At 34.1% G+C, this 27,501-nt stretch overlaps 1 protein-coding gene across 1 annotated transcript; it reads right to left on the reverse strand.

Moving 5' to 3' along the window:
• Window positions 1-4,091: 4,091 nt before the first annotated feature.
• On the reverse strand, window positions 4,092-25,676 carry LOC148313186 (xylosyl- and glucuronyltransferase LARGE2s-like). The gene is made up of 11 exons (XM_088266508.1): window positions 25,129-25,676; window positions 21,428-21,629; window positions 19,096-19,310; window positions 15,609-15,953; window positions 14,519-14,668; window positions 13,716-13,893; window positions 12,306-12,433; window positions 10,346-10,501; window positions 7,606-7,785; window positions 6,539-6,762; window positions 4,092-5,469 (listed from the first exon to the last, which is right to left on the reverse strand). Exons 1-11 carry the CDS (start codon window positions 25,354-25,356, stop codon window positions 5,388-5,390), a joined length of 2,088 nt encoding a protein of 695 aa, XP_088122634.1. The 5' UTR covers window positions 25,357-25,676; the 3' UTR covers window positions 4,092-5,387.
• Window positions 25,677-27,501: the final 1,825 nt, after the last annotated feature.

Here is a 27,501-nt window from a genome sequence, read left to right on the forward strand (position 1 = left end):
TTTTCTAAAATTAATCTAGAAACCTATATTAATTTACAACAATGAAAAAAAAGTATATTTTTCAGAATCCATTTTATTATAATATTAACATACAAACACATATTTTGTTTTCATTTGCAATACTTCACAAAACAATACACAATTCAATGTTTAGTATTATTATTATGCTTATTCATCATACTATCATTAACCTTTCCCTCACGGTGCTGAAATAAAAATTCGCATTCCGGTGTTGGGTAGTCACGACACATTAAAAAATTACCGATTTTAAATAGGAAAAATAAGTCACTCATAGCTAATCCTCTTAATTAATTTACAACATTTTGAGTGTGTCCAAATACTTGTTCACAAAATCTGGATTATCTCCAATTACGGAAGTTATTTTCATATTATTTTTTGATATCTCATCAAAGATGAAGAAGAACATGGAAGTCTGGGCATTTACGGGGCTGACGACCGTCATAGGCTGGTTTAAGTGATCACTTTACACACGTGTAACATTCACCAATTCTACCCATTATTGACAACCACACTACTCAAATTCTTGGAAGTTCTATATATATATGAACCAATTTAGAAACCTTGTTCATGAATCACTAGAACTTCACTAGAGACATCTATTGGTGAGATGTAAAGAAGCTTTTTACTAAGCAGAAACTCTTTTATTAGTATGTTAATTATAAATGAAGTTAAAAATTATAATAATTTAGATTTATTTGCTGGAAACATTAAAAAACCATTTGGCAACGCTCACAGTACAAACATAGGTCCACTCTAATTGCAAGCCGCTTAGGCTCACAGAAATAGTATGAAATTGAAATATTTGTGTAAATAATAATAACACAAATATTTCTAATTATTTTTAAAAAAAAACTTTAATTTGTAAGTTATGATAGTATGCTTAGGAAGTGGTTGATATTAAAGCCAAGTTACACTGAAATGTGTAGATTGCTACAAAAATGTAGAAAAGCTAAGCCCACAGTTTATATATGGGTCGATTATCTAATCTAAATAATACAGCACAAGACTTATCTAAATTAGTTTCTCTAAAAGGTTTTTCTCACTCAGGAGGAATACCAATAAACTGTCACAAACTGTGTGTCAAATGCGCAGACGGCATCATCCAAGAAGGCACATACTGTGTGCCGACCGCAGGTAAAGAATCAGAAACAACCTTGGAAAAAAATTGGTTTAAAATTCTGTAAAAATTATATAAAATTTTAAAGTAAATAACGCATCACTTAAAAACTCTAGAAGTAAAAATAGGTGGGTGATAATCAGAATATAAATTAAAACTTAAATTAATTATCAATTTCATTTGTGTCTAATAACTAAAGGGCTAAAATTATAAACAAATATTAAACTGACCGTAAAATAATATGTAGAATATCTCAAATAATAAATTCAGAAAAGTGAAAAAGTAATGAATAAGAATTTTGCATGATGAAAATGTTATTACATGATGTAGCAGTCAATTTTTGGTAATATGTGTGTATTTTTTATTTTTCTTTTTCATGGTAAATACATACCACTATTTATTCAAGTGTTTCAATGTGGTCAACATGTTTGATAATAATGTTGAATTATTTCACAATAGATTTTTTAAATAACCTAGCCGGCTCAAACAGGGTAATTGAAATCCCTATACATATATGTATGAAAATTTTATTTCCATAACTTTAACCTTTCCAGGGTGCAAAAATTGATGTCCGACTTTCTCTGGGGAGTGGGTTTTTTTAATATTAAATATGTATGTATTTTTTTTATAAAATCTTTGTATTATTACAATTCGCTCGCTCCTTTCAAGAACGTCATAAATCAAAAAACTTGATTTTTCAGGAAATCGTTTTTAAAGTTTAAACATATAATACACTGTGTTAAAAATAAATATCAAGCCACTTATTAAACTTTTTACTGTGCAACATATCTTTTTAGGTAAAACCTGAAGGTTTTTTCTCCATTCGAAAAATATTTAGTATATTTAAAAAAATAATTAAATAATACCTTTTCTTCAAAATGCAAAAGTAACACTTTCTGCCCTGTAGCGGGTAAATATTAAGTTAAAAATATGCCTCTTTTGCTGGGATATAGTACATTTTCTGGGCATTCCGAGAACATGTACAACTGAAAATTGAGGATTTTTGATTTATGACGTTCTTGAAAGGAGTGAGAGAATTGAGAAAATCAATAACTATATCTAATTATTTATTTATTTACACATATCTATCTTTAAATACTAACCAAATTCAATGATCACAGATTATATTAGTTTTATTTTAATTTTTATAAATACATATAATATATCGTGGTATTAACACATTGTAGTCGGGCGCTTCGAACAATAGACTGTAGCCTATAGCGGACGTTTTTCGCGATTAGCGCAAAAATATATCGCTTTTTTAAAATTGACACAATTTCTAAACCAAATAATATTTTCGATTGAAATTTTCAAAGAAATCAAATATGACATTTTATCATCAAAAATAAAGTATAATCATAATTTTTAATTAAGTATTCCGTATTTCACAATTTTAGAAGCATTGTAAACTCTAAAAAATAGTCTTCCCCTCCGAGGTATCATTCCCTATACAATGCTAATAAATTCAAATAAAAAACACCAAACAGTAAACAAAACAGTCCAAGCGGTATGAAAAATAGTCCAATACGTGAAATGACTCAAACTAAACTGGAGATTGAGATCGCATAAAAACTCTAGATTTTTGGCGATGCCTTTACAAGCGACGTCTCTGGCCAATATCTGTACCCGACGGATTCTCCAGTTCTTTGGACACGTTGCGCGTGGCAACGAGGATAGCCTGGAACGACTAGTTGTGATCGGTAGCCTGGAGGGAAAGAGAGGGAGAGGAAGATCCCCCACACGATGGACCGATCAAATTAAGGCAGCAGCAGGCACCTCAGTGGTTGGAGCGCTACGTGCAGCGCAGTCAAGGGATAACTGGAGAAGAGTCATTGCTTCTGCAAGGGTCACAACCCTCAGCAATGAGGATTAAGACGGAGAAGAAATTACAAGCGACACACTAGCCAATCCGGACAAGGCATCTCAAATAATGTCAACAGACTGTCGCCTAGCACCCAGGTAGCAGATTACCCTTCAACGCGTTTTATTTCACGCTGATAACAAACCCGTATATTGCCGTTTCCCGCCGATAACCGACAGTCGACAAAAACGGCATTTGCCGTGTCCCGCAGTTGACCGACAGTCCGCGAAAAACGGCAAATGCCGTGTCCCGACGACAACGTGTTAAAATGAAAAGTTACATTTGAAAATAAATGAATATGAATAAAGTAATGAAACACTTTGAAGGTCTTATTCGTAAATCATTTTTTTGCGTATGTAACACTAGGATTCTGACACCACGATATATGTAACTCAAATACACATTTTAAAAACATCATTGTAAAAATATCGCATCTAATACCGTACATAATACAAGAATTTAAAAAAAAACTTTTACTATTAATCCCTTATTAATTCTGTAAGCTTGTATTAAAATTTAAAATAATATCATTGTAGTTTTTTTAAATTATGACTATAAAGAAAATAATAAAAAAATATGTGAATTCTCAAAAATCTAGTTCAAATATTGATCTATACTCTCATAATAATAAAATGGTTAAGGAAACACTTGTTTTTATACCACTTGACTTTATTAATGACTACTAGTTTCGGAAGCTAAACTTCCAACGTCAGGTCTGAATAATAACTTAAATATAAAATTTTAAAAAACTGTTCTATAAATAAGGAGAGGGGAAACTTAGGGGGAGGGGGTTAGTCAAGGGGCGGAGTTTGAAAACAAAGGAAAAATGGAAAGCAAAGGTGAAGAATTTTGAAACAATATATTATTTAATAAATTATTATTAGAATTTAGGTTTTTTGGCTTTTTAAATTTTCTAAATAATTCATAATTTGGACATTATGTGGTACAAGGTGTAATAATTTTAATTTATGAGAGTGGAATGAGTGATTTGTATCTATTATGTGATTTGCAAATTCTGAAAAATAGTTACTAACAAGACCGCTACGATGTTCTTTACTTCTTATCTTTAAATTTCAAAATAATCAGTTATTCAAGTTTTTATGCGTTTATAAGCTTTTATTCTGAAGAAATGATGACTGGAATTTTTCTTGCATTGGGCTCCAAATAAAGATATCCTTATATGTACACACTACATACTAATCCTGCAAAGCAACAACTTTAAAATAATTAAACATCAAGTTGACTCTAAAATTGTTATATTATCAAAACAATTTTAAAAAATATGTCAAACTACAGAACTAATGTGACCATATTCTTCTCCCTTTTCCTTAAAAGTGCAAAGGGCACTGCACTGGATCGATGCAGATAGAACGAATAACACAAAACACAAGAAGGCAAGATGATCAGTCTTCAGCTTAGATTTTACTATGGCACTTAGAGCAATTGAAATTTTGACTAAAGTACAGTCGATTCCTCTTAAATGGGCCGCGGATCAATTGGGGTAGCTGCTTAATTGGGCCAAATGTCCTAGCATCCTGAATCGACTGTACAGTGGAACCTCTCATAACGAACATAATCATTGCAGAATCTTACTCACTAAGCAAAACAGTCCCGGCTCACAAGTGAATGTCCTGAAAAAGAGACTTGCCCTTTCTTTGTAACTCATTCTGCGAAATGTCACTCGTTAAAAGAGCGACTTTTTTACTTTTTTTACTTGTTATGAGAAGTGCTTGTTACAATAGATTCCACTGTATTCAACATACAAATTCTGGTGAAATAAATACATACAATAGTAAAATTACTTTTATATCTAAGGCACACTTTGCCTAAATTTACTGAGAACTGTCCCGACAATCAAACAAGTAAAGCCATATGGTCAAACAGCTCCAGGAGCAATAAAGTCATGGTGTTTCATAGGTATTAGCATTGTTGTATTTTGAGTTTGCCTCACTGAACAAATTACGCTAAGAACGTCATAAATCAAAAAACTTGATTTTTCAGGAGATCGTTTTTAAAGTTTAAAAATAGAATACAATGTATAAAAAATAAATATCAAGCCACTTATTGAACTTTTTACTGTACAACAGATCTTTTTAGGTAGAACCTGAAGGTTTTTTCTCTATTTGAGAAATATTTAGTATATTTAAAAAAAAAAATTAAACAATACCTTTTCTTCAAAATGCAAAAACAACACATTCTGTTAAAAATATGCCGCTTTTGCTGAGATATAGTATATTTTCTGGGCATTTTGAAAACATGCACAACTAAAAATTGACATTTTTTTATTTATGACGTTCTTGAAAGGAGCATCCTTAGCATCCGCTATTCGCCATTGCCACTGGTTAGAAAAGGGACCATACAGGTTTTTGTATTTTTTTTAGTGCCAATTTACATATTGTCAGCTATGAAGTTCTTGTTATACTTTTGGTTTAAATCAGCAATGAATTCCTCCTTCAACTTTTTGAGGCACCTGGAAAATAATAATGCAATTATAAGATTAACAGATGGTAGTTTCAGCTGACAAAAAGAGCAGTTATTAAAATACAGTATATATAAGTTCCAGGCAATATGGATGCTCAAAGATGGGCAGAATTTTGAATGTCACACAAAGTTTCTATTCTCCTATTCACATTTACCCAAATTACATTCTTATTAATTCTCTAATTATCGCTCCATATCATAGTCGCAAAGGAGAAAGTGACCAACTAACAAAATGTAAAATGTTCAGGAGGGCCATTTAAGTCACTTTTGCTTGGCAAGAAAATAAATATCAATGCAGTTAGTAAATTTTAACAAGTCAATATATTATACTTCCTAGTTTAAAATCGCTTTGGGATTTTTTCAGGGCATTATTAAGGTAGTAAGATATCAATAATCACGTTTTTGTAAAAAATGCACTTGATCACTTTCTCCTGTATGACTACGATATGTCCATATCACCCTAAAGAACTTTCATTTTTTTCCATTATCCTTAGTTCAACCTTAAAAATACTTTCTAATAACTTTATTTTTAATTCTGACATACGATTTTTCACATCTTCGTCTGAGGGAATGCATTTTAATGGCGAAAACACTTTTTTTTTAAAAAAGATGAATATTTGTGCTTTTATTATTTACAAAAATACTTAAATTTCATACTGTTTCTGTCAGCCTAAGCAGCTCATTATTAGAAATACATATCAAATTGTGGTAGAGTGGGTTCTATCTAACCCAGAAACTCTGACTCGGGAGTCCGCGACACTAACCACGGGACCACAACCCGACACCTACCTATCCTTCTCTCGACTCTATGCTATCTTTGTTACCTATCTATCAACTTTTACGTTATATTTGTTTTATTTTATTTTCATTTATTAAAAGATGGTTTTGTGCATGTCACCACAGTAATGGCATTTGCCCGGTAGTTTTGCGTACGGCAATACAGTAGTGTCACCAGCATTTGGCTGATAGTTTAGCACACTATACCGGACGGTATTATGTTGATATATAAGGGATTAAATTTAGATTATTTAAATATTGTTAGAAATTAATGTACTCACATTCTGTACTGCATGGAGTTCCTGAACTGGTTGATTTCAAGTGAGGGGGCGTGGGGCATGTGTATGATGAAGGCGTTTGGGAGCACCACAAAGGTATAACCTTGCGCATGCATCTCCATGACGTGTGACACTTTATTCCAACCGAAGCCTGTGAAGCGCGTGTCATACGAAGGTATCGTGTTGTGCGCTACAATGTAGGGTTCGTAATCGGGCTGCCATTCAATCTGAAATCAAATTGAAAAAAACAAGATCAATAAACCTATTTGAAAAATTATTGAAATTTGAAAACCATTGACTTGCAACATGCTAAATTTGATTAGATATATTAAAATATTGATAAATATAAATTTACAGGTAAAAACTAGCTTTTTAGAAAAACAGTTTTTTGCCCCACAATGGCAGCGCCATCTTTTGAACGTAACAGCAACACATGCAATACTAAACATTGCTCATGGCGGACAACATGTTTCTCAACAGAAGCTGTCATTTAACAATTAAAAAAAAAAATGGAAAATGCTTTTTGGTACATTTTTAATATATTTATTGCTTCAATATTCATGTCCGCCTCCGTAGTGTAATGGTCAGCACGCTCGGCTACCGTTCTGGAGGTCCCGGGTTCGATTCCCAAGGGGGGTAAAATAAATAAAAGTGATTTTTTCACTGTAATATTTATTCAATATTATCATGGACTGGTACCTGAAGCGGAGGGCTGATCACCTTTCCTTCATGTGTAAACGATCAAGATAACACTGCGTTTATATGACACAAGTGCCCTATGCACCATTGGGGTGCAGATAAGGGTTTATTATTATTATTATTATTGCTTCAGATATCTGAGCTTTTTATATTCTATCTTTTATTTTTAACTAGACTGAGCCACTACAAATTTTGGCTGGGTGCATCTTGTTTAAATGTAAATAAAAACACTTATATAAGACCAATTTTGAGTCTATTAATGCAAACACGACTAGTTTCGGGAACTACAGATGTTTTCATCTGCAGCTCAAAATACAAACCGTTATTTACATATTATCGATACACTAAAAGCATAAAAGTATGGAGCCTACTTGGTATGGGATTGTCGTATTTCTCCATCTCTGATAATCGGTTGGCGCGTGTCCCCTTTTCCAAACGTGGTACCGAAACGTGTACAGATTGCCCCCTTCCAGCTGCCTCAGAACATTAGACTTGGTGTGGGGGAAGTTGGTTCGGTACCTCTGAGTCTCAAATGCCGGAATCACCAGAGCCTGAAAAGAGTCATGCATCAACACGATACGTCATAATCTATACATCACATTTAACCTGTCCGGGAGTATGGACATAAATGAACGTCAGTGCGAATTTTCCTTGAAGGAGTATCGACGTTAATGAACGTCGAAGACCATCTGTCAGTTAGTATGATGAAACTTGTATAGCAATGACATCTGTGGATATTTGTGTGTAATTTTGTGATAATTGAATTGAATTCAATTTCAAACCCTTATCCGCACCCGAATGATGCATAGGGCACTGCATCATATAAACGCAGTGTTATCTTGATCGTTAACACATGAAGGAAAGATGATCAGCCCTCCGCTTCAGGTCCAGGGTAATATGGAATAAATATTAGATTGAAAAAAACACTTTTATTTATTTGACCCCCCTGGGAATCGAACCCGGGACCTCCAGAACGGTAGCCGAGTGTGCTGACCATTACACTACGGAGGCGGACAAATTTCGAATAGGTGTTTTTTTAATGGAATTATTTTAACATAATTTCTATCTTCATAATACATTGATTTAATGAAAAAAATATAAATAGTTTTCATGTAAAAAGGACCCACTCCCCAGAGAAAGTCGGACATTAATTTTTGTACTCCCGGAAAGGTTAAGATATTAACCTTAGATTACTAAACTATCATACGAGTGACGTTATTCCTAAACATTTGTAAAAAAAACACGACATAGAAATGATACGGGTATCAAGGCCCAGTATTCGTTAAGTCGCAACTTAATTTTCTCTAAATCCAGGTAACATTTTTCGTAATTGATTTTATTCTCAACTCTTTGAAGCATGGTGGAGTTAAAAATGATCTCACCTTTTTGATATCTAAATATACATGGTGGGATGTTTTTTTTATACCACCACAAAAAAAATTAATGACTTGAAGCACAAAGGTTTATATCAGTGCTCCGCAACCTTTTCTCACCTGCGACACACCAAAATTCTACCTAGGATTCCGCGGCACATTATTTATCGATTTGGTGTTTAATTTGTAGAACTCCATTTTAATTTATGTTTAAATTGTTAAATCAAACATAGATTTTTTGAGTCAACTAAGTTGTATTTTATTGTTAAAAAACACATAAAAATTAATATTATGACAATTGTTTCGCCTCGCATTTGATTGAAAATGCCATAACTAAGCGAAACGAAGCGTGTTTTTTCACAATAAAATACAACTTTGTTTGATTTAACAATTAATACCTAAAATACGTTGAAAATTATGTATTTATAATTATATTATAATTTTGAAATAAAAGACAATGTTATGAAAAATAATTTGTCATTGTGTGTTAATGACCAATGACCCAATGACCAATTATATTTGTATTTAATTACATAATGTAAAATTTAAAAAATGTCAATTACATTGAATTTGGTCGCGGCACATCTGAATCCTGCTCATGGCACACCATTGTGCCACGGCACACCGGTTGCGGAGCACTGGTTTATATTATCTCCCACCTGTCTTGACAGTTAACAACGTTTACCGATAACTGTCGCATACATTGACATACATTGCAAAACCCAGCAGTGTTCAACTTATCAGTGCATGATCATAGTTCTGTAAAGTTTTCAATAAATAAAATTCTGTGCAAGTCAGGGCTTTTTTACTGTCTCAAATATTGTGCCTCAAAGAGTTGAAACACTGTTTTTGTATTGAAAAAATAAGTTTTTCTTTGAAATAATTATATAGTTTTGAAAAGAAAAGAGTTGTTGAAAGGTTAGGAGTTTAAGAAAATATTTAAAAATATTTTTTCTGTATATATATTTTAAAGAACAAAAAAATATCCAATATCCATTTTTTTTAATCAGGCGTGGAAAGACGTGTTACCTCTACGGCGGTTGGTTGGTTGAATGAATTATGTCTTGCGTTTTATCCCCTTAATAAGAAAATCAGCAACTTTTATTATTTTACAAGTTGTGGTAACATTCTTGGGGTTTAAGAGATGACGTAATAATGAGAAGAAAATAAAAATATTATACACAGTTGGGACACATCGCTCACTCCTTTCAACAGCGTCATATATCAAAAAACTTGATTTTTCAAGAGATCGTTTTTGAAGTTTAAAAATATAATAAAATGTATTAAAAATAAATATCAAGCCACTTATTGAACTTTTTACTGTGCAACAGATCTTTTTAGGTAAAACCAGAAGGTTTTTTCTACATTTGAAAAATATTAAGTTTATTTAAAAAAAATAATAAAACAATACCTTTTCTTCAAAATGCAAAAACAACACTTTCTGCCCTGTAGCGGGTAAATATTAAGTTAAAAATATGTCTCTTTTGCTGGGATATAGTACATTTTCTGGGCATTCCGAAAACATGCACAACTGAAAATTGACGATTTTTAATTTATGACATTCTTGAAAGGAGTAAGCGACATGATCACGTGATGTGTCCTACACATGGCTTTTTTGCATTTTATGCAAAAGCTTATTGTCATTTTTCTGACCTGGATGGGAAAAAGGTACAAATTTTTCTTCAATTGCTGTCTGTTGGAATAAATAATAATAAAATTTGAATTGAAAATAGTTCACCTTTTTGAGAGGTCCCGGATTAATGAGCTGAATGGATTTCCTGAGGTATTCGTAGATCCCAAACATCGGCAGGAAATCTATATCCATTAAGAACACATACGGGGTCACGACATTTCTCAACGCCACATTCCTGAGATGATTCACTGGATAATGGGTCTAAAAAAAAAACAAACTATTTAGTGATTACAAGATTGAAGTGAAACCTTGAATCAACTTGCAGAAGCTTGGGTGAGGGCCTTTTCAACATTGGATCCGTGTTAGTTCATAACATATTATCCTTGGCTCTACCCGACCTAGTTTCTCCAGGGTATGCTTGGCCACAATAGTTTAGAGACTTGAAGGAATGTGTATTTTTATTACGCATTTTTATCGAATGTTGCGCGGTATAATCGATAATCCTGAAATCATCCGGAACATTGGTCTGTATGTTCCCGATAGTTACCTAAGACGGCGTCGGCATAGATTGTTTCACATTCCTATACACAGAACCAACCTGCCGATGGTTATACCTGTAGGAAGAGCTACCACTATGTTGAACAATATCTCATTGGATATTGATCTGTTCCATGCGTCTGAAGGAGTTTTCCGAAGCGGGATTCTTCTACACCTTTAGCAATAGTTCTTGCATATTTTCGATTTTAATGTCTACGCTTTAAATTTTTTAGTTTGTTATGTATATGTTAATTGAAAATAAATAAATTAAATTGAATTGAATTGAAATAAGGAACTCTCACGATAGGTGGTATTATCTTTTCTCTTATGTGCTAAAAACTTCTGCAGGCGACCGTGATATGTATTTTGTACACCATATGAAAATGTGATTAAAAAACGGGAAAAACGGGAATATTCCTGAATGTTTTGCTTTTATTGACCAGTTGAAGTTGCAATGTAACGATTTTGAGATGTTAGCTCTGGTAAGTATCTGAAAATAAGAGAATATACATCGTAAGTAGCCACCATAGCTGGTGTAGCGGTACAACCACCCCCAAGGACGACTTGTGCGCTACTAAAAGGAGATCGGCGGAAACAGTATCAAGCCACGTGCGCGTGTACACAAAGCACGGCTCACACGCTGAGAAATGTTTGTCTATTGGTAATTCCATCCCCGATTTTTTCAAAAATTATTTCTTTCCATCGCTGCAAATGAATAACTTTATATTTTAACACTTTTAAGTACGCAATTGCATTTCGTACATGAAAGTAGCAATATAAAAACTGAGCTCGTATCTACTTTATTTCATACCAATATTCTCATTAATAGAGTCAAACTGTAGTAAATACCGGGAAGGAAAGGTTGTACATGATTAAAATAGTGAAAGACATTCATTGGTACCATGAACCAAGCTAGGACACAAAATGCTGAACCTTCTTCTACTAGAATGGAAAGCCTGTTGACTGTCGTCAACAGTCTGGCGGAGAGAGAGGAGATTTACGTGTTTTCCTCCCAGTAATGAGCAAATGTTGAGAAGTTCCTAATTGGGTCTCACTAGATTATCCCTCCTATTCCCAATACAGATTAAAAGAAATTGATTTACATTATTGTAGCTAGAAGAAACAAAAATCCACTAATTGATTCATAAACCTTGTACATAATAAGCAATAAGTAATACGTCAAGAAGGTCTCTTGCATGCCATAATGGAGGGTATGACCGAGGGGACAAACTCTAGGGGGCGCCCACGCCGAGAGTACCTGGAGGACTTGTGTTGAGACTAGGACGTGCGCTGCTCATCATGTGCACATTTCAAAAGGGCCGCACAAGACAGGGAAGAAAGGAAAAGAAGAACAGAGGAAATTACTGCAAACCAATCATAGGATTGAAAGCAGAGAGAGAGGGAGAAATATTAAATGAAAATCCCATCTAAAAAATAAAACCTTGAATTAACATGCTTAGAAACTCAATTTTCAATGTATAAGTGTAAAAACTAAACTAGGTGTTGTGGTTTTTCGAGGTATACTCACTCCTTGCTTGTACACCAAATGGTAAGCTATGTTCTTTCTGTTTTTCAGCACCTCTGACCAATTCTCGATGAAGGATAGAAAGTCTTGGGACTCTGCATCAGATACATAGAGCGCCAGACTCATAGGACCTGAAAAATACTATCATTACTACAGATATTTATTTAAACATTGTATGATATATCGCTCACTCCTTTCAAGAACTTCATAAATCAAAAAACTTGATTTTTCAGGAGAATGTTTTTAAAGTTAAAAAATATAACACAATGTATTAAAAATAAATATCAAGCCACTTATTGAAGTTTTTACTGTGTAACAGATCTTTTTAGGTAAAACCTGAATGTTTTTTCTCCATTTGAAAAATATTAAGTATATTTAAAAAATAATTAAACAAAACCTTTTCTTCAAAATGCAAAAACAACATTTTCTGCCCTGTAGAGCGGGTAAGTATTAAGTTAAAAATATGCCTCTTATGTTCATTTTCTGGGCATTGCGAAAACATGCACGACTGAAAATTGACGATTTTTGATTTATGACGTTCTTCAAAGGAGTGAGCGATATGTTTGAATCGTGTAGTAACGAACTTTGGATATAACGGACAAAAATTCAGTCAAATGAAGAAAAAAAATGAAAACGTCCTGTTAATATTATACATGCATAAATTCAAGTGTCGCCGCAAGTAAGCAATTTTTAGCGACCAAGAAGTTATCAGTGGTAAGATCACATCTCGACTATATTATCTGCATTTTTGTAATTTTAGAGAGTTGATTGTGAAAAAACAGCAAACTTCAAAGGGCAATCAAAACTTGATTTCTTTTTTCAGCAGGGGGTTAGCGAAAGCAAACGCATCAATATCAAACAGCAACGTCACTTCATGACGAGTGTCCGAAGATAATACAAAGAATTTTGTTAGTGTTTTGTATTAAATATTTATATCTAAATACAGTGTTAATATATAATACATTTATGCATATAGCTTCTTATCTTTTAATTTTAATTTCGCTGTGCCTCTCAAAAAAAGACACTGAGCCCTTGTACTTGAAGAGGGACTTACACTCAAGGTTTATTGTTTTTATTTGATTACAGGTATAATAGTCCGCCTCCGTAGTGTAATGGTCAGCACATTGGATTACCGTACTAGATGTCTCGGGTTCAATTCCCAGGGGGGGTCAAATAAATACAAGTGATTTTTTCAGTCTTATATAATATTTATTCAATATTACTCTGGACTGGTACCTGAAGCGGAGGGCTGATCACCTTTCCTTCATGCATTAATGATCAAGATAACACTGCGTTTATTTGATGCAGTGCCCTATGCACCATTGGGTGCGATAAGGGTTAGAAGAAGAAGAATTAAAAAAATTAAGGAGTTTTTTTTTGGGTAACTACATTTATGTTTACTTTGTTACATACCTTCCCAGTGCAAACACAATTCTTCTAAGAACTGCAATCTATCCATAGATAACTGAGCAACAAGTGTCACATCATAACTATCTTTGTGGCTGTAATCAAACTCCACAAAGTACAGATGGGTGCGCCATTTTGTCGAGTGGGCAAAACGAAAAGAGTAGCAAGGGTCCGTATCATTCACCTGTAAAAAATATATATATTTTAGATTAAAGAGAAATATGTATTAGTGTTTTCCTTATTTACAAAAATACTTCAATTTCATACTATTTCAGTGAGCCTGAGCGGCTCATTATTAGAAATAGGTGTCAAATTGTGGTAGAAATGGGTTTGAACCGAGAAACGAATCAAGAGTCCGCGACACTAACCACAGGACCACAACCCAACACAGTATTAAGTACAGTGAAACCTCTATTTATCGTTCCTCGAATAATCGTTTTCCCGGATGTGTCGTTTATTTCTTCTACCCCGAATTTATTTCATACAAAAAAAGATCGCATCAATCGTTTCTCTCCACCATTTTACCGCATGAGATGAGCGCATTCAGTCGATGCCCGACGGCACGTTGGGACAGATGTGGGATCTGTGACTCAGTTGGCGGCAAGTCAGTACTTGCTGCGAGCCGTGTGCTACGATTCAAATACTATGGGTCTTTTGGTACCCCGCTTCAGATCACACGTAATTTTTTAATGATTAGTACGGGAAAGGTTAAAAATGAATCGTTAAACACTTGAATGGACTATCATTGTATAAACATTTTATGTTGTTTTAAAAAGACCGGGTTTTCATCAAATCAGGAATATATTTACCTTGCTGATTGTACGGTCTTCTTTGCATGTAATCAACTTATTTCTCAGCAAATTGCCATCATAACCCAAGAACATTTGATAAACGCTCTGAAAATACTTTATATTCTTCAATTTGACTTTGTACTTCCTTGGCGAATTCCAGTGAATTATCTGTAATAAAATTTTATTATTATTTTTTTAATTAAATAAGAAGTTTTGAATTTTTAAAAAAAACATTCAAGAAACATTAATTTAGCTAACAATTTTAATTTTATATGATAAATATTAAAATTCAAACACTGATGTTTAAGCCTACTAAATTGTATTTCATCATTAACCTTTTTACCGCTGCTTTTAATGCCTGTGACCGGCTGTATTTTGCTGTTTTTTAAATGATTACTTTTATCATGTATTTAGTTAAGAAACAATTTATTTTCCTAAACAAAAACGTTCAATGGGATTCATTGTGTCTTTTTGGTACTTTATAATACACTTATGTCACATTATTCTTGAAATGTATCGTTATATAAACAAATAAGATCGTAACATAAAAAAATTACACATCGTGTGTCACTCTTACCCACTGGCGATGCGTAGCGTCGAGAGTGAGACAGATATAGGGCATGATTATGGCGTGGACTAATTACCGACCTCAAGAAAAATCAGGGATCTGTTCTTTTATTTATCCTTGTGATGTTACAAATTATTAGTCAGATATTTCAACAGATGTCATAAGGCCAAGGATTGACGTATTATTTTATCCAAAGTTCCACACCGTGAAAAAATCCCTCCAAGTTGAACTGAGGTTCGAAACTTGGAGCAAACTAAAAACACATATGCTTATGTCAGCCGCGTATGGGGCATGTTTTGTTAAAACACATACGGTTATGCGAGCAGCGTGGATCCGGTTAAAATCACAAAAATTAAAATTCATCATGACTATTGTTTCGCCTTGTTATGGCATTTTTAAAATACAATTTAATAATAAATACAATTCATTAGACTTTAAAAATCCGTGTTTGATTTTAATATTTCATATTTAAATTAAAATGGAGTTCTAAAAATTAAACGCCAAACCTATAAATAAATCAGCCAAGTAATATAACCTAACCTTGATGACGCTATAGCTCATGGTGTAACACCCCTCGCTCCTGCTGTTATCGCTCAGCTGGACGTTCCACTCACACTGCATCCTCATCACGATCTCCGGCCGCAGTTTGATGACGGCATTAAACACGTCCTGGTCGGCCAGCTTCGTCCCGGAATGTCTCTTTAAATTGTCCTCGGTGACGTTCCTCCATAGCGAGGGCCAGTCGAAGGCCAGGTCGCGCAGCTTGACAAGGTTGAGCAGTATCACACCCGTGTTGAAGCCGCGCCCGATGGCCGGCCAGGGCTTGAACTCGTGCCACAGCTTGCCGAGATACCAGTCGCTCTGGTTTTCCACGAGCCCCAAAACCTGCAGAGGTCGAAAAAATAAATACCGTATTTTACAGACTATAAGACACGCAGTCCGCCTCCGTAGTGTAATGGTCAGCACGCTCGGCCACCGTTCTGGAGGTCCCGGGTTCGATTCCCAAGGGGGTAAAATAAATATAAGTGATTTTTTCACTGTAATATTTATTCAATATTAACATGGACTGGTACCTGAAGCAGAGGGCTGATCACCTTTCCTTCATGTGTAAAAGATAACACTGCATTTATATGACACAGTGCCCTATGCACCACTGGGGTGCGGATAAAGGTTTTATTATTATTTTATTATTGCAAAATTAAGACATTTCAGACGAATTGTTGGGTAATATGTCCAAAATAAAACAAAGTGTGTTGGATTGAATTCTACATTTATTTATGTATATGTTAATACGTGACGCGTTTCGTCTTCGTCTGAGTGTTTGATAATGTCCTAAGAAGACGAAACGCGTCACGTATTAACATATACATAAATAAATGTAGAATTCAATCCAACAAACCTTATTTCATTTTGGATATATTACCCAACAATTCAATATGGATTTCTACCAACTGTCTGCAGTTACAATTACGTTTCAGATGGGTGTTTTTTAAGCATGCGGACCGCTGGCGACGGGATTTGATAATTATGTACATATAGTTAAGACCTTAACAAAGAGATTGATATATAATATTCATATAAAAACATTAAATATGTAATTCATTCTTTTCTGACTTTGAAATGAGGCTGGCACAGAAGGTAAAAATACCTTTCCCGTCCTTAAGCATCAATCGACCGAACGGGTAGAAATACCTTTCCCGTATATAGTGTGTTAAAAGCAAACTGAAGAATCATCTTGCTGACCTTATAAAAGTGCTAAAAAAACGACATACAAACCTGACTTGATCCGACTTTCAAAGGAGATGCAAGGACCTTATTCTCAGTTAGTGTTCTTATAGATACCTTACTTTCAAAAGATTTTTATCAATTAATCTAACTAACCATCACGCCGCTTCCCCGCAGGGGTAGGCAGAGAGAATCGAACGCCACACCACTCTGTCTTTGCAAACATTCTTTGCCTCTTCTACATTCATGCATCTCCTCATACATAACCGACGATTATTACGACTCCTGACCCGGCCGCTTTCAAGTATTTGACATAACTGATTGTGCCAAGTTTTCCTCGGTCGTCCTCTGCTTCTTTTTCCAACTACATTTGCTCCATAAATTTGTTTAACCGTTCTTTCTTCACTCATACGCTCCACATGTCCAAACCATCTCAACACACCTTTCTTAATTTTATCGATAATGCTTATCTCAGCCTTACATTCATTCCTTATTTCATCATTCGAACATCTATCAAACATCGTTTTGCCACACATTCGTCTGAGGGATCGCATTTCGACTGCATTCGGTCTGATTTCATCCTTCTTTTGCCAACTCCATGCTTCGCTTCCATACATAAGGGTTGGAACCAGAACTCCATTGTGTACTGCCAGTTTAGCTTCCGCTGATAGATTTTTATTTGCTAAAACTGATTTTAGTGCACCATTTACTCTGTTCCCAGCATTCACTCTCCTTTCTATGTCTTTATCAATCTTTCCATCCCTAGAAAACATACTACCCAAATATATGAAATCATCTACCTGTTCCAAAATCTCCCCATTTACCAATATTTCACACTCAGATCAATTAATAAAATCTATAAGTGTGAAATCAAGTTTTACTAAGCGTACCCATAATTAAATAAAGGTTTTAAATTATAATAAAGGTGTACTCAAATTGCTAACAGATTTGGCTTTAAAGAAAAATTTTAATTTATCATATTTGGATCTTTGTCTTGAGGTGGGGACTGACCAGAGTCATTTTGTCGTATAGTCAGTACATGCGAGCATTCGTATAGTCAGTACAGTGTTCCGACTGCTTCATACGAAGTCGGATGCTCGCCGCGAACGATGTTACGACGTTACGTTACAACGTTATGCTCCGGTCAGTCCCCTTACCTTAATAAATTCACCGAACACTGGAATATACCAGTAAAATATGTAGCGGTCAACAGGCCAGTCAACCCTACTGATAATAAGAGCGAATTCTCAGAATGCAATCACTGCAACTCGCAGTACAAACGAGTCACCGACCGGGAACAATGAGGTGCACACGTCCCATTGCATTTTGTTGTGACTAGCACTTTAAAGACAAAGGAACAATGGGTTCCCAAACGATATAAAAGAGGAACAGCCTCGGACTCAATATCTCATTCCCCCACCGGGAGCGCGACTACGAAGTTCCACACATCTCATTCCTCCGCCAGGAACGCAGCTACTACGATCGACATCTGACTCCTCCGCCGGGAATCCGCCAAGTAACACCGTCGCCGTCACGAGACCGCCGCATCAAGACCTCGCTACGATCTCCAGTCCCACCGTCACGAGACCGCCGCATCAAGACCTCGCTACGACCTCCAGTCCATCACCCTCGTCAGCATCAAGGAGCTACTCCAGTCAGCCCGACCGTACATCTACGCCACCGCTACGCCGTACCGTCTCGTGTAACATTTATGGTTAAATAAATATCTATTCAACACGACCGTCTTCTTCCTCGTTACCACATCCCCAAAAATATAAGTAAATATTCATAAATCGCTCACTCCTTTCAAGAACGTCATAAATAAAAAATCGTCAATTTTCAGTTGTGCATGTTTTCGGAACCCCCAAAAAATGTACTATATCCCAGCAAAAGAGGCATATTTTTAACTTAATATTTACCCCCTACAGGGCAGAGAGTGTTGTTTTTGCTTTTTTAAGAAAAGATATTTTTTTTTTTTTTTTAATATACTTTTTATTTTTCAAATGGAGAAAAAACATTCAGGTTTTACCTTAAAAGATCTATTGCACAGTAAAAAGTTCAATAAGTGGTTTGATATTTATTTTTAATAAATTGTATTATATTTTCAAACATCAAAAACGTTCTCATGAAAAATCAAGTTTTTTGATTTATGACGTTCTAAAAAGGAGTGAGCGAAATGTGATATTAACTAACAATAAAAAAAATGTAAATAATAAAAAGTAAGATAGGGAACTCTTGTCAGTGACAATTCATATCTTTTACCGAAATGCGGTTATAAAATGCTAAAATTTTCAAATGCTACCTCCGATTCCTTCATCTTCACAAACTGAGCCCACAGCTCCGCAATATCCGACAGGAACGTGAGGTCGGTATCCAGGACTATGACCTGACGTAGGCCAATGGGCAGCCGTTGCGGAAGGGTGAGCTTCAGGAGCCCGAACACGCCGGAGTAATGAGCGTTGGGGATCCAACCGATGGAGGGAATCGCGTCACTGGTGTGGTAAAAGCTTATGGAGACTGTAAGAGATGAAGAAAAAAAAAGTATATATATATATATATATATATATATATATATATATATATATATACAGTGAAACCTCTATCGTTTTTAAAAGGACCTATTAAAATAAACTATGAATGCGGGAAAACAATGAATGCGGGATTAAGAGGTCAATATCCAATCTGTATAGCCATTCGTAAGCTGAAATTCAGATGCAAATGTATTTATTTTAAAAAAAAATGCAAACCTGAATAGAATTCAAAAAAATATTAAAGTTTATTAATCAAAATTTGTTTTGTAACTGTTTTATTTTACTTAGTCAATAGTATATTTTTAGCTTTGCAAATAGTATTTTTTTCAGGATCGGTTATCGAATGTTCGTTGTAGAAAGTTTTCTTTCAAAGAGTGTGCATGCTTCTGGAAATGCAGGTACAGGCAGCGGCTCTTTTTCATCAATATCGACCTCTCCTGCTATTGGTTACACAAGCTTTCCATAGTTTCTATCCCATACGTTGCCGTTGAATATAAGAAAATTGAAAAGAATGTAAAAAAACAGAAAATGTATCAAATGTGCAGCTTAATTCGAACGATAATGTTTTAATAGTTATTATAACAATTGTTTGATTGGCTTTATTTTTATTAATGTAACTATTTTTGTTAATGTAACTTTGTTTTATTATATACCTTTTTAAATGCAAAGCTGTACAATTTCCGAAAAATAAAAGAAAATTAAATTACATATATAAGTATATATATATATATATATATATATATATATATATATATATATATATATATATATATATATATATATATATATATATATAAATTAATACATGTAACTGCCCTGAATAGACAAAAGTATACAATATAAAATATTGAGGTATACAAATAAACAAAAATTTTAAATGGTATTAGCAAACTGATATTACAGTAAAACTTCGATATAACGGACCTCTATTCAACGAATTTCGGAAATAACGGACATAAAATCTAGTCAAACATCTTGTTAATATTATTTATGCTTAATTCAATATCAAACAGCAACGTCACTTCCCGACGAGTGTCCGAAGACAATAAATAGAATTTTGTTTATGTTTTGTATTGTTTATTAATACCTAAATAGTGTTCATATTTTCAAAAAAATGCGTTCTTTGTTTATTTTAAACCTATTTTTATATAACAAACTTTCTGATGTAACGAACGTTCCCTTACCCCAATTAGTCTATTATATCGAGGTTTTACTGTACTACAAAAAAACTGAAAAAACATAGTAAACTATGAAAAACTTTTTTGTTTTTTTTTTACAGATGAGAGTTGCATTTATTTTTTACCTTGCTTATTATGTACAAGGTTTAAAGATAATTAAGTGGATTTTTATTTATTCTAGCTAAAAAAACATGTTTTATTCCAATCTGTATTGGGGGCAGGAAGGATAAACTAGTGTGCCAATCAGGAACTTCTCGGCATTTGCTCATTGCTGGGATGAAACCACGTAAAACTCCTCAGGAGAAGGCGGAGTGTTAACTGTAGTCAACAGGCCTCACGTTCCACTAGAAGAGGGTTCGGCATTTGAACGTTTGAGATCTCAGCCTTAACCTTTTCAGGAGTGAGTTTTTATTTTCATATATTTTTTTTTACTCTTTATAATTTATATCCATAGTCCATGTTACAAGCAACATATTTTCTTGAATAAAAAAAAAAAACATTTACACCAGTAAACATGATTTATCACAACATTGGCAATTTTGACATAAATCATGTTTTCAACATGTTTTGATATAAATCATGTCATAAATCATGTTTTGTATTTGATGTACATATATATATATATATCCGACCATACTCCTGAAAAGGTTATTAATAGTAATAATATTTTTTTATCCAGGCTTGACTAAGTGATGGGTGCAATACTTAGTCAATTGTATATGTTTATATAATTAATTAAAATTACAATAATAAACAATTTTTTTTTAAAGAGATGTAGTAGATGAAGATCAGCTCGCTGGCAAACGCAGCACTGTGCTCCAGTGCTGCCACATGTCCAGCCCCCTTCTGTGCTCCACAAGCATAAATAGACCATAAAGCAAGTTGTGATTATGCTCCAATAACTGAAAATTGTGTATCTTTTTACCTTCAGGGAGGTCCCACGTAGTGAAGAGTGTCTCCAGTATGTTAAAGGCAATATCGTCAATCATCAAATGGAAATGAATGGGATTTCGCCGGTAGAATAAGATGGATTTGATGAGAGGTACAATCCCCCTTGTGGAGTTGTATCCCCCGCATACTAGAGCCACATGTATTGTCTCGCAAGCCTCCACATTCTCATCGGTCAACTGCAATTAAAAAAAAATTATAAAATAAAAACATGTTAACCCATCGGCCTATCAGCCGCCAAACGTTGGCGGTAGGTATGTTTTTAAATTCGAATAACAGCCGCATTTAAGCCACGCCCAGATCCGTGGTAGTTCATATTATAAAGATACTTTAGTGTGATATCTACAAATCAGTAAAGAAGGCTTTTTGTAATGCATTATTTTTTTAAATTTTTATACAAATTTATTGACGATTCTTGACCAAAGATGTCCCTGTAAGGATAGAATTATCATTTTGATTGAAATATCAACTAAAATCAGTTTGAAATCAAAACTTTGCATCCCAGCTATAATGTTTCATTGATTTATTTGTTAAAGTTTTCTTGTTAATTTATCACATTTCTGATCTAGACACACAATAAAATACGTGCATAATAGATATGTACCATAGTTATTGGTAAAACAGTAAAAGTTATAATTTTATGAAATAGTTTATTTTTATAACTCGGTTAATTTTGAACGCCTTTCACGCTTCAAACACGCGAGCGTTATGATTGGACGGGCTTATTTGTACCGCAAAAACCAATCTGTAGTGCATAGTTCCTTTTTCTGCATTTAAAGATTATTTCTATGTCTGTTCTCGTTTTATAAGGTGCAAAATATTAGCGCCTCATTGTTTAACAAACCATTACACCTCCCCTCCGGGCGGGGCAACTTTCTTACTTGTGGGGATACATTCAATTGTTGTCTTTATATACATGTTTTGAAAAAAACTGATATGCGGATGGGTTAATTATTGTATCACATTACTATATCGCTTAACCTTTTAACAGTATTTTGAAACAAAAATTTTGATAGTTAATGTACAATTCATCAATAAAACAAAAATTGCCACAGGACGATGTAAAAATAGAGTGATATTGGATTTTTCAATAGAACAATAATAAATTATGATACATTTCATAATTGTTAGGCAATTAAATTGTATTTCATAATTAGTTTGCAAAAAGCATTATTATTTTATATTGTCAAGCTTTCAACAAGCACATATATTTTATATTTTGTTTCATAAGTCTCCTTCTGCTTCCTGCAAAATCAATTTTTTTATACCATACCCTTTTTTTTAATCTCTGAATGTTTTTTAAAAGTTATTTTAACGTAAATGTGGAATTGTTCAATTGGCTTTATTTTTATTAATGTAATGTAATGTTTATTATTGTTGATGTAACTATTGTTTACTATATACTTTTTTAATTGTAAAGCTGTACAATTCCCGAACAAATGAAATAAAATAAAATAAATAATTTACTAGTCCACTTGCAAACCACATTATGTTAAAAAAATAATAACTAATGCCGCCAATCGGTAGAAAATTAAAAATATCAATGTCCATATCTGCCAAAACTCGTTAAGTTAAGAATAAAATGGAATATAAAAATCTATACTCTTGCAAAACTCGCTATGCCGATCGACAGATCACTTTCTAGAATCTCTCAAAAAAGCTCTAATTGGCAGAAGATTTCATTTTCTATCGATTAGGGCCAATGGCAAAAAAACATATTGTTTTTAACATAACGTGGTTAGCAAGTCGACTACTCAATTATGAAATACAATATAAAATATATGTTCTTATTGAAAGCTAAATTTTGATTTTGCGATAAGCACTTATATTTTATACTACATTTCAAATCACTGTGCAATTCTTCTTACCCTTATCCGCACCCAATGGTGCATAGGGCACTGCATCATAAAGAAGCAGTGTTATCTGGATCATTAAATACATGAAGGAAAGGTGATCAGCCTTCCGCTTCAGGTACCAGTTCAAGGTCATATTAAATAAATATTATATTATATTTTGACATCTCATCAAAGATGAAGAAGAATATGGAAGTCTGGGTATTTACGGGCCTGACGACCGTCATAGGCTGGTTTAAGTGATCACTTTACACACGTGTAATATTCACCAATTCTACCCATTATTGACAACCACACTACTCAAATTCTTGGAGGTTCAATATATATGAACCAATTTAGAAACCTTATTCTTGAATCACTAGAACTTCACTAGAGACATCTATTGGTGAGATGTAAAGAAGCTTTTTATTAAGCTGAAACTCTTATATTAGTATGTGAGGTCCAAATCCTGGATTTCAATCACACACTTGAGAAACGCCAGAAAATACCATTTTCATTTTTATTATTTAAGCTTATAATTTGACCAGATAATTTATTTACAACATTTTGAGTGTACATATACAAGTATTTGGACACACTCAAAATGTTGTAAATAAATATTAGACTGGAAAATCACTAATATTTATTTTGACTCTCTTGGGAATCGAACCCGGGACCTCCAGCATGGCAATCAGTATGTTTATTTTATATTGTATTTCATTATTTTTGTGCAATAACTATGTTTATTTTATATTGTATTTCATAATTGTGTGCAATAAGCACATATATTTCATATTGTATACATAGACTGGACATTCATAAAATTTACGACTGACATCTGATCTGTGGGGAGTACTGAGGCAACACATGTAAAGAATAATTGTAACTAGCATGTATCTTAGTTTTTTACCAATATTTTATGCTCGTATTTCATGGAAAGTTAAAAAAATTATAAAAAACCCTTATCCGCACCCCAATGGTGCATAGGGCACTGCGTCATATAAACGCAGTGTTATCTTGATGGTTTACACATGAAGGAAAGGTGATCAGCCCTCCGCTTCAGGTACCAGTCTAGGGTAATATTGAATAAATATGACTGTGAAAAAATCACTTATATTTATTTTACCCCCCTTGGGAATCGAACCCGGGACCTCCAGAACGGTAGCCGAGCGTGCTGACCATTACACTACGGAGGCGGACATGGAAAGTTAACGATAACGATATTATCAACTGCATTTTTATAGCAACATCACTCGATTACAAAGGCAAAAATATCACGGCCTAATAAATATACAGTGAAACCTCTATCTATCGTTCCTCGAATAATCGTTTTCCGGGATATGTCGTTTATTTCTTCTACCTCAAATTTATTTCATACAAAAATAGATCGCATCGATCGAATTCTATCCACCATTTTACCGCATTCATCGTTTGAATTATGCTACATATTTAATATAATATATCTGTTTTTTTTTAATTTCCTCAATTTTGTTACATTCGACAACAATATTTCAACGTGTGGGATACAGACTATCGAAAGCTTGTGTGACGGATACAGCAGAAGACGTCTGAAGATCTTTGGGTTCTGTTCAACATTGTATTTTTTTTTTAATAAATACATTTATTACCATCTAAAACTTGTATTCTTGAAATTTCCACCAACTAATGGTTATACAGATTGGGAGGACGGTATTTTTACTTGATCGTATCTCCTTGTGTATTGACTTCTTTATCCCGTATTCATTGTTTTCCCGGATTGATAGTTTATTTCAACAGGTCCCTTTAAAAACGATAGATAGAGGTTTCACTGTATATCTGTACAGGTAAATTAATTGATTGTACTCGCCATATTCCCAAATCGGCTCGAATTGAACACTCTGTGGACTTCATTCTTCCCTTCTTTAGTCAGTTCCTCCAGGTGATTGTGAGACACCCTCAACTGCGCCTTCAGCATCTCATTCTGCTTCTCCAAAACGCTCGTGTCGCTCACTGGCCATCGGTACCAAACTATCAACAAAGTGACCCAAACGCCGAACGTAAAACTCATCCATGGTCTAAAAACCGTTCGTAGCATGACATTCTTATAGCGAATAGCAAATAACTTCAATACACCGCGAAAAGGACGCAGAATCAACAGTCAAAACCATCAGTAACTTGTGTTTTGACTTCTACTACTGCCACTTTTATTTAAGGTTAACGATATTTAGGGCCGTTTAAATTCTTTGATAACTCGTAAAATCCTTGAGAAAACAATATATAAACATAGATTATGAATATAGTTAGTTGAGACGTTCAGGGAGTGTTCACTGGCCAATTGTGGCTAAATTATCAAATTGAATTGAAGCGCCCGACACAAATGTCACTCTTTGACAATTCGATTGTCAATTAAAACAGAGTGGCCACTACACATACCATAGACGAAATTTATAATTCAATGAAGCATAGACTATCTGTAGTTCTTACTTTGAACAAAAAATTTAAAAAATACAAATATGATTCCAGGTGGACCAGATAAAACATTTTCATGATGTTATCTCAAGAACAGATTTGAAGTAGAAATCAAATCGCTTCACAATATTATTTAACATTCAACTATACCTAGTTCAATGGTATTTCGAATGGTAAATAAATCATATAAAGGCAATGATCTTTTAATGAATTTCTCAGTGAAATGTGTTTGACAATATAAAAATGACGTAAGTGAACGTATTCAGGGTAAAAGGTTTACAACTTAAAAGGTAACACTTTATAGAAATCAAAATGAAGGAAAAATGTCAAGTACTTTAAATTAGAAAGGAAAAAGGGGAAAATAACACCAATGGCTAGAGCACTCGAAGTTACATACGCGAACACATACAAATTTGTGTGAGTTGATAACGCAACAGTTAATATGAGCAAGTCCTTTGAAGTCTATATGCAAATGTTTCGATACTTGATACGCATTTTTTTATTACTATTACTATTAAACTAACTTACTAATTAACCAACCATACACCGCTTTTCTGTAGGGTTAGGTAGATATAATAGAACACCTCACCAATCCGTCTTTGCAAACAATCTTCGCCCCATCCATATTCATGCATCTCTTTTACATACAGACCGATTATTCCTATTCCTGACTTGACTCCTTTGAAGTATGTACTTGAAATACCTACTTAACCATGGCAATTTTTACACTGTATCATCTGCTTCTATTACAAACCACATTCGCCTCATGATTTTGTTTTACAGTTGTTCGTTCGATATTAGTCGGGAATCAGAACCTTCGAGGCCTTCCTTCAGAGGGACCTGACATGACACGAACAGAAGAAGAAGCTCTTTCTTCACTCATTCGATTCAAATTCCCAAACGATCTCGACACACCTTTCTTAATGTCATCGATAATGCTTATCTCAGCCTTGCATTATTCGAACATCTATCATACTTTAGCCGCACATTCCTACTATGACTATTACCTAAACATATAAACGAAACACGCTATGAATGAATTTTTCGCTGTAACATAATGTAGCCGTTATAATGAGAAATCGAATTCAATTTATACCACGCAATACTGAAGTCATTATGCAAACTGGGAAATCATTCAGTAGATAGCGTTTTATGCTTCTCATCTTGATGCACGCACGGAACGATTTTATTTGATTTCCTATCGCATTTGGATTTTATTTAAGAACGTACATGTCTACCTGCAATAAGCTATTTTTACTCAGGGGGCATATCGAATATAACGTACACAGCACTTGAGTGTGTCCAAATACATGTTCACAAATCTAGGTTTTCTCCACCTTAGAGTTTTAGAGTTTTTGACATCTCAACAATCTTATGAAGGATATGGAAGTCTGGATATTTTTTTGTCCGCCTCCGTGGTGTAATGGTCAGCATGTTTAGTTACCGTGCTGGAGGTCCCGGGTTCGATTCCCAGGAGGGGTGAAAATAAATATTAGTGATTTTATACTGTAATATTTATTTAATATTACCCTGGACTGGTTCCTGAAGCGCAAGAGTGATCACCTTGCCTTCATGTAAGTAATGATCAAGATAACACTGCGTCAATTCAATGCAGTGCCCTATGCACCATTGGGTGCGGATAAGGGTTATAAGTAAAGTGACCATAAGACCCGTTTCGAACGGGACCGTCCCGTTTTTACATAGCCTGAACAACATATTTTTTTCATATTTATACTATATATTCCTCTTATTTTCTTTATCAACATTCCTT

Source organism: Brachycentrus maculatus, unplaced genomic scaffold (assembly GCF_059751285.1).
Source record: "Brachycentrus maculatus isolate JH-2025_06_01 unplaced genomic scaffold, ASM5975128v1 h1tg000017l, whole genome shotgun sequence".
Lineage (NCBI taxonomy): Eukaryota > Metazoa > Arthropoda > Insecta > Trichoptera > Brachycentridae > Brachycentrus > Brachycentrus maculatus.

Excerpts from the sequence above, each read along its gene's own strand:
- LOC148313186 (XM_088266508.1), bottom strand. The coding sequence starts at position 25,356 with ATGCTACGAACGGTTTTTAGACCATGGATGAGTTTTACGTTCGGCGTT. Across the intron at positions 21,630-25,128 it reads CGAGCCGATTTGGGAATATG|TTGACCGATGAGAATGTGGA; the intron begins GCGAGTACAATC and ends TTTTAATTGCAG. Across the intron at positions 14,669-15,608 it reads TGAGCTATAGCGTCATCAAG|ATAATTCACTGGAATTCGCC; the intron begins GTTAGGTTATAT and ends ATTTTATTACAG.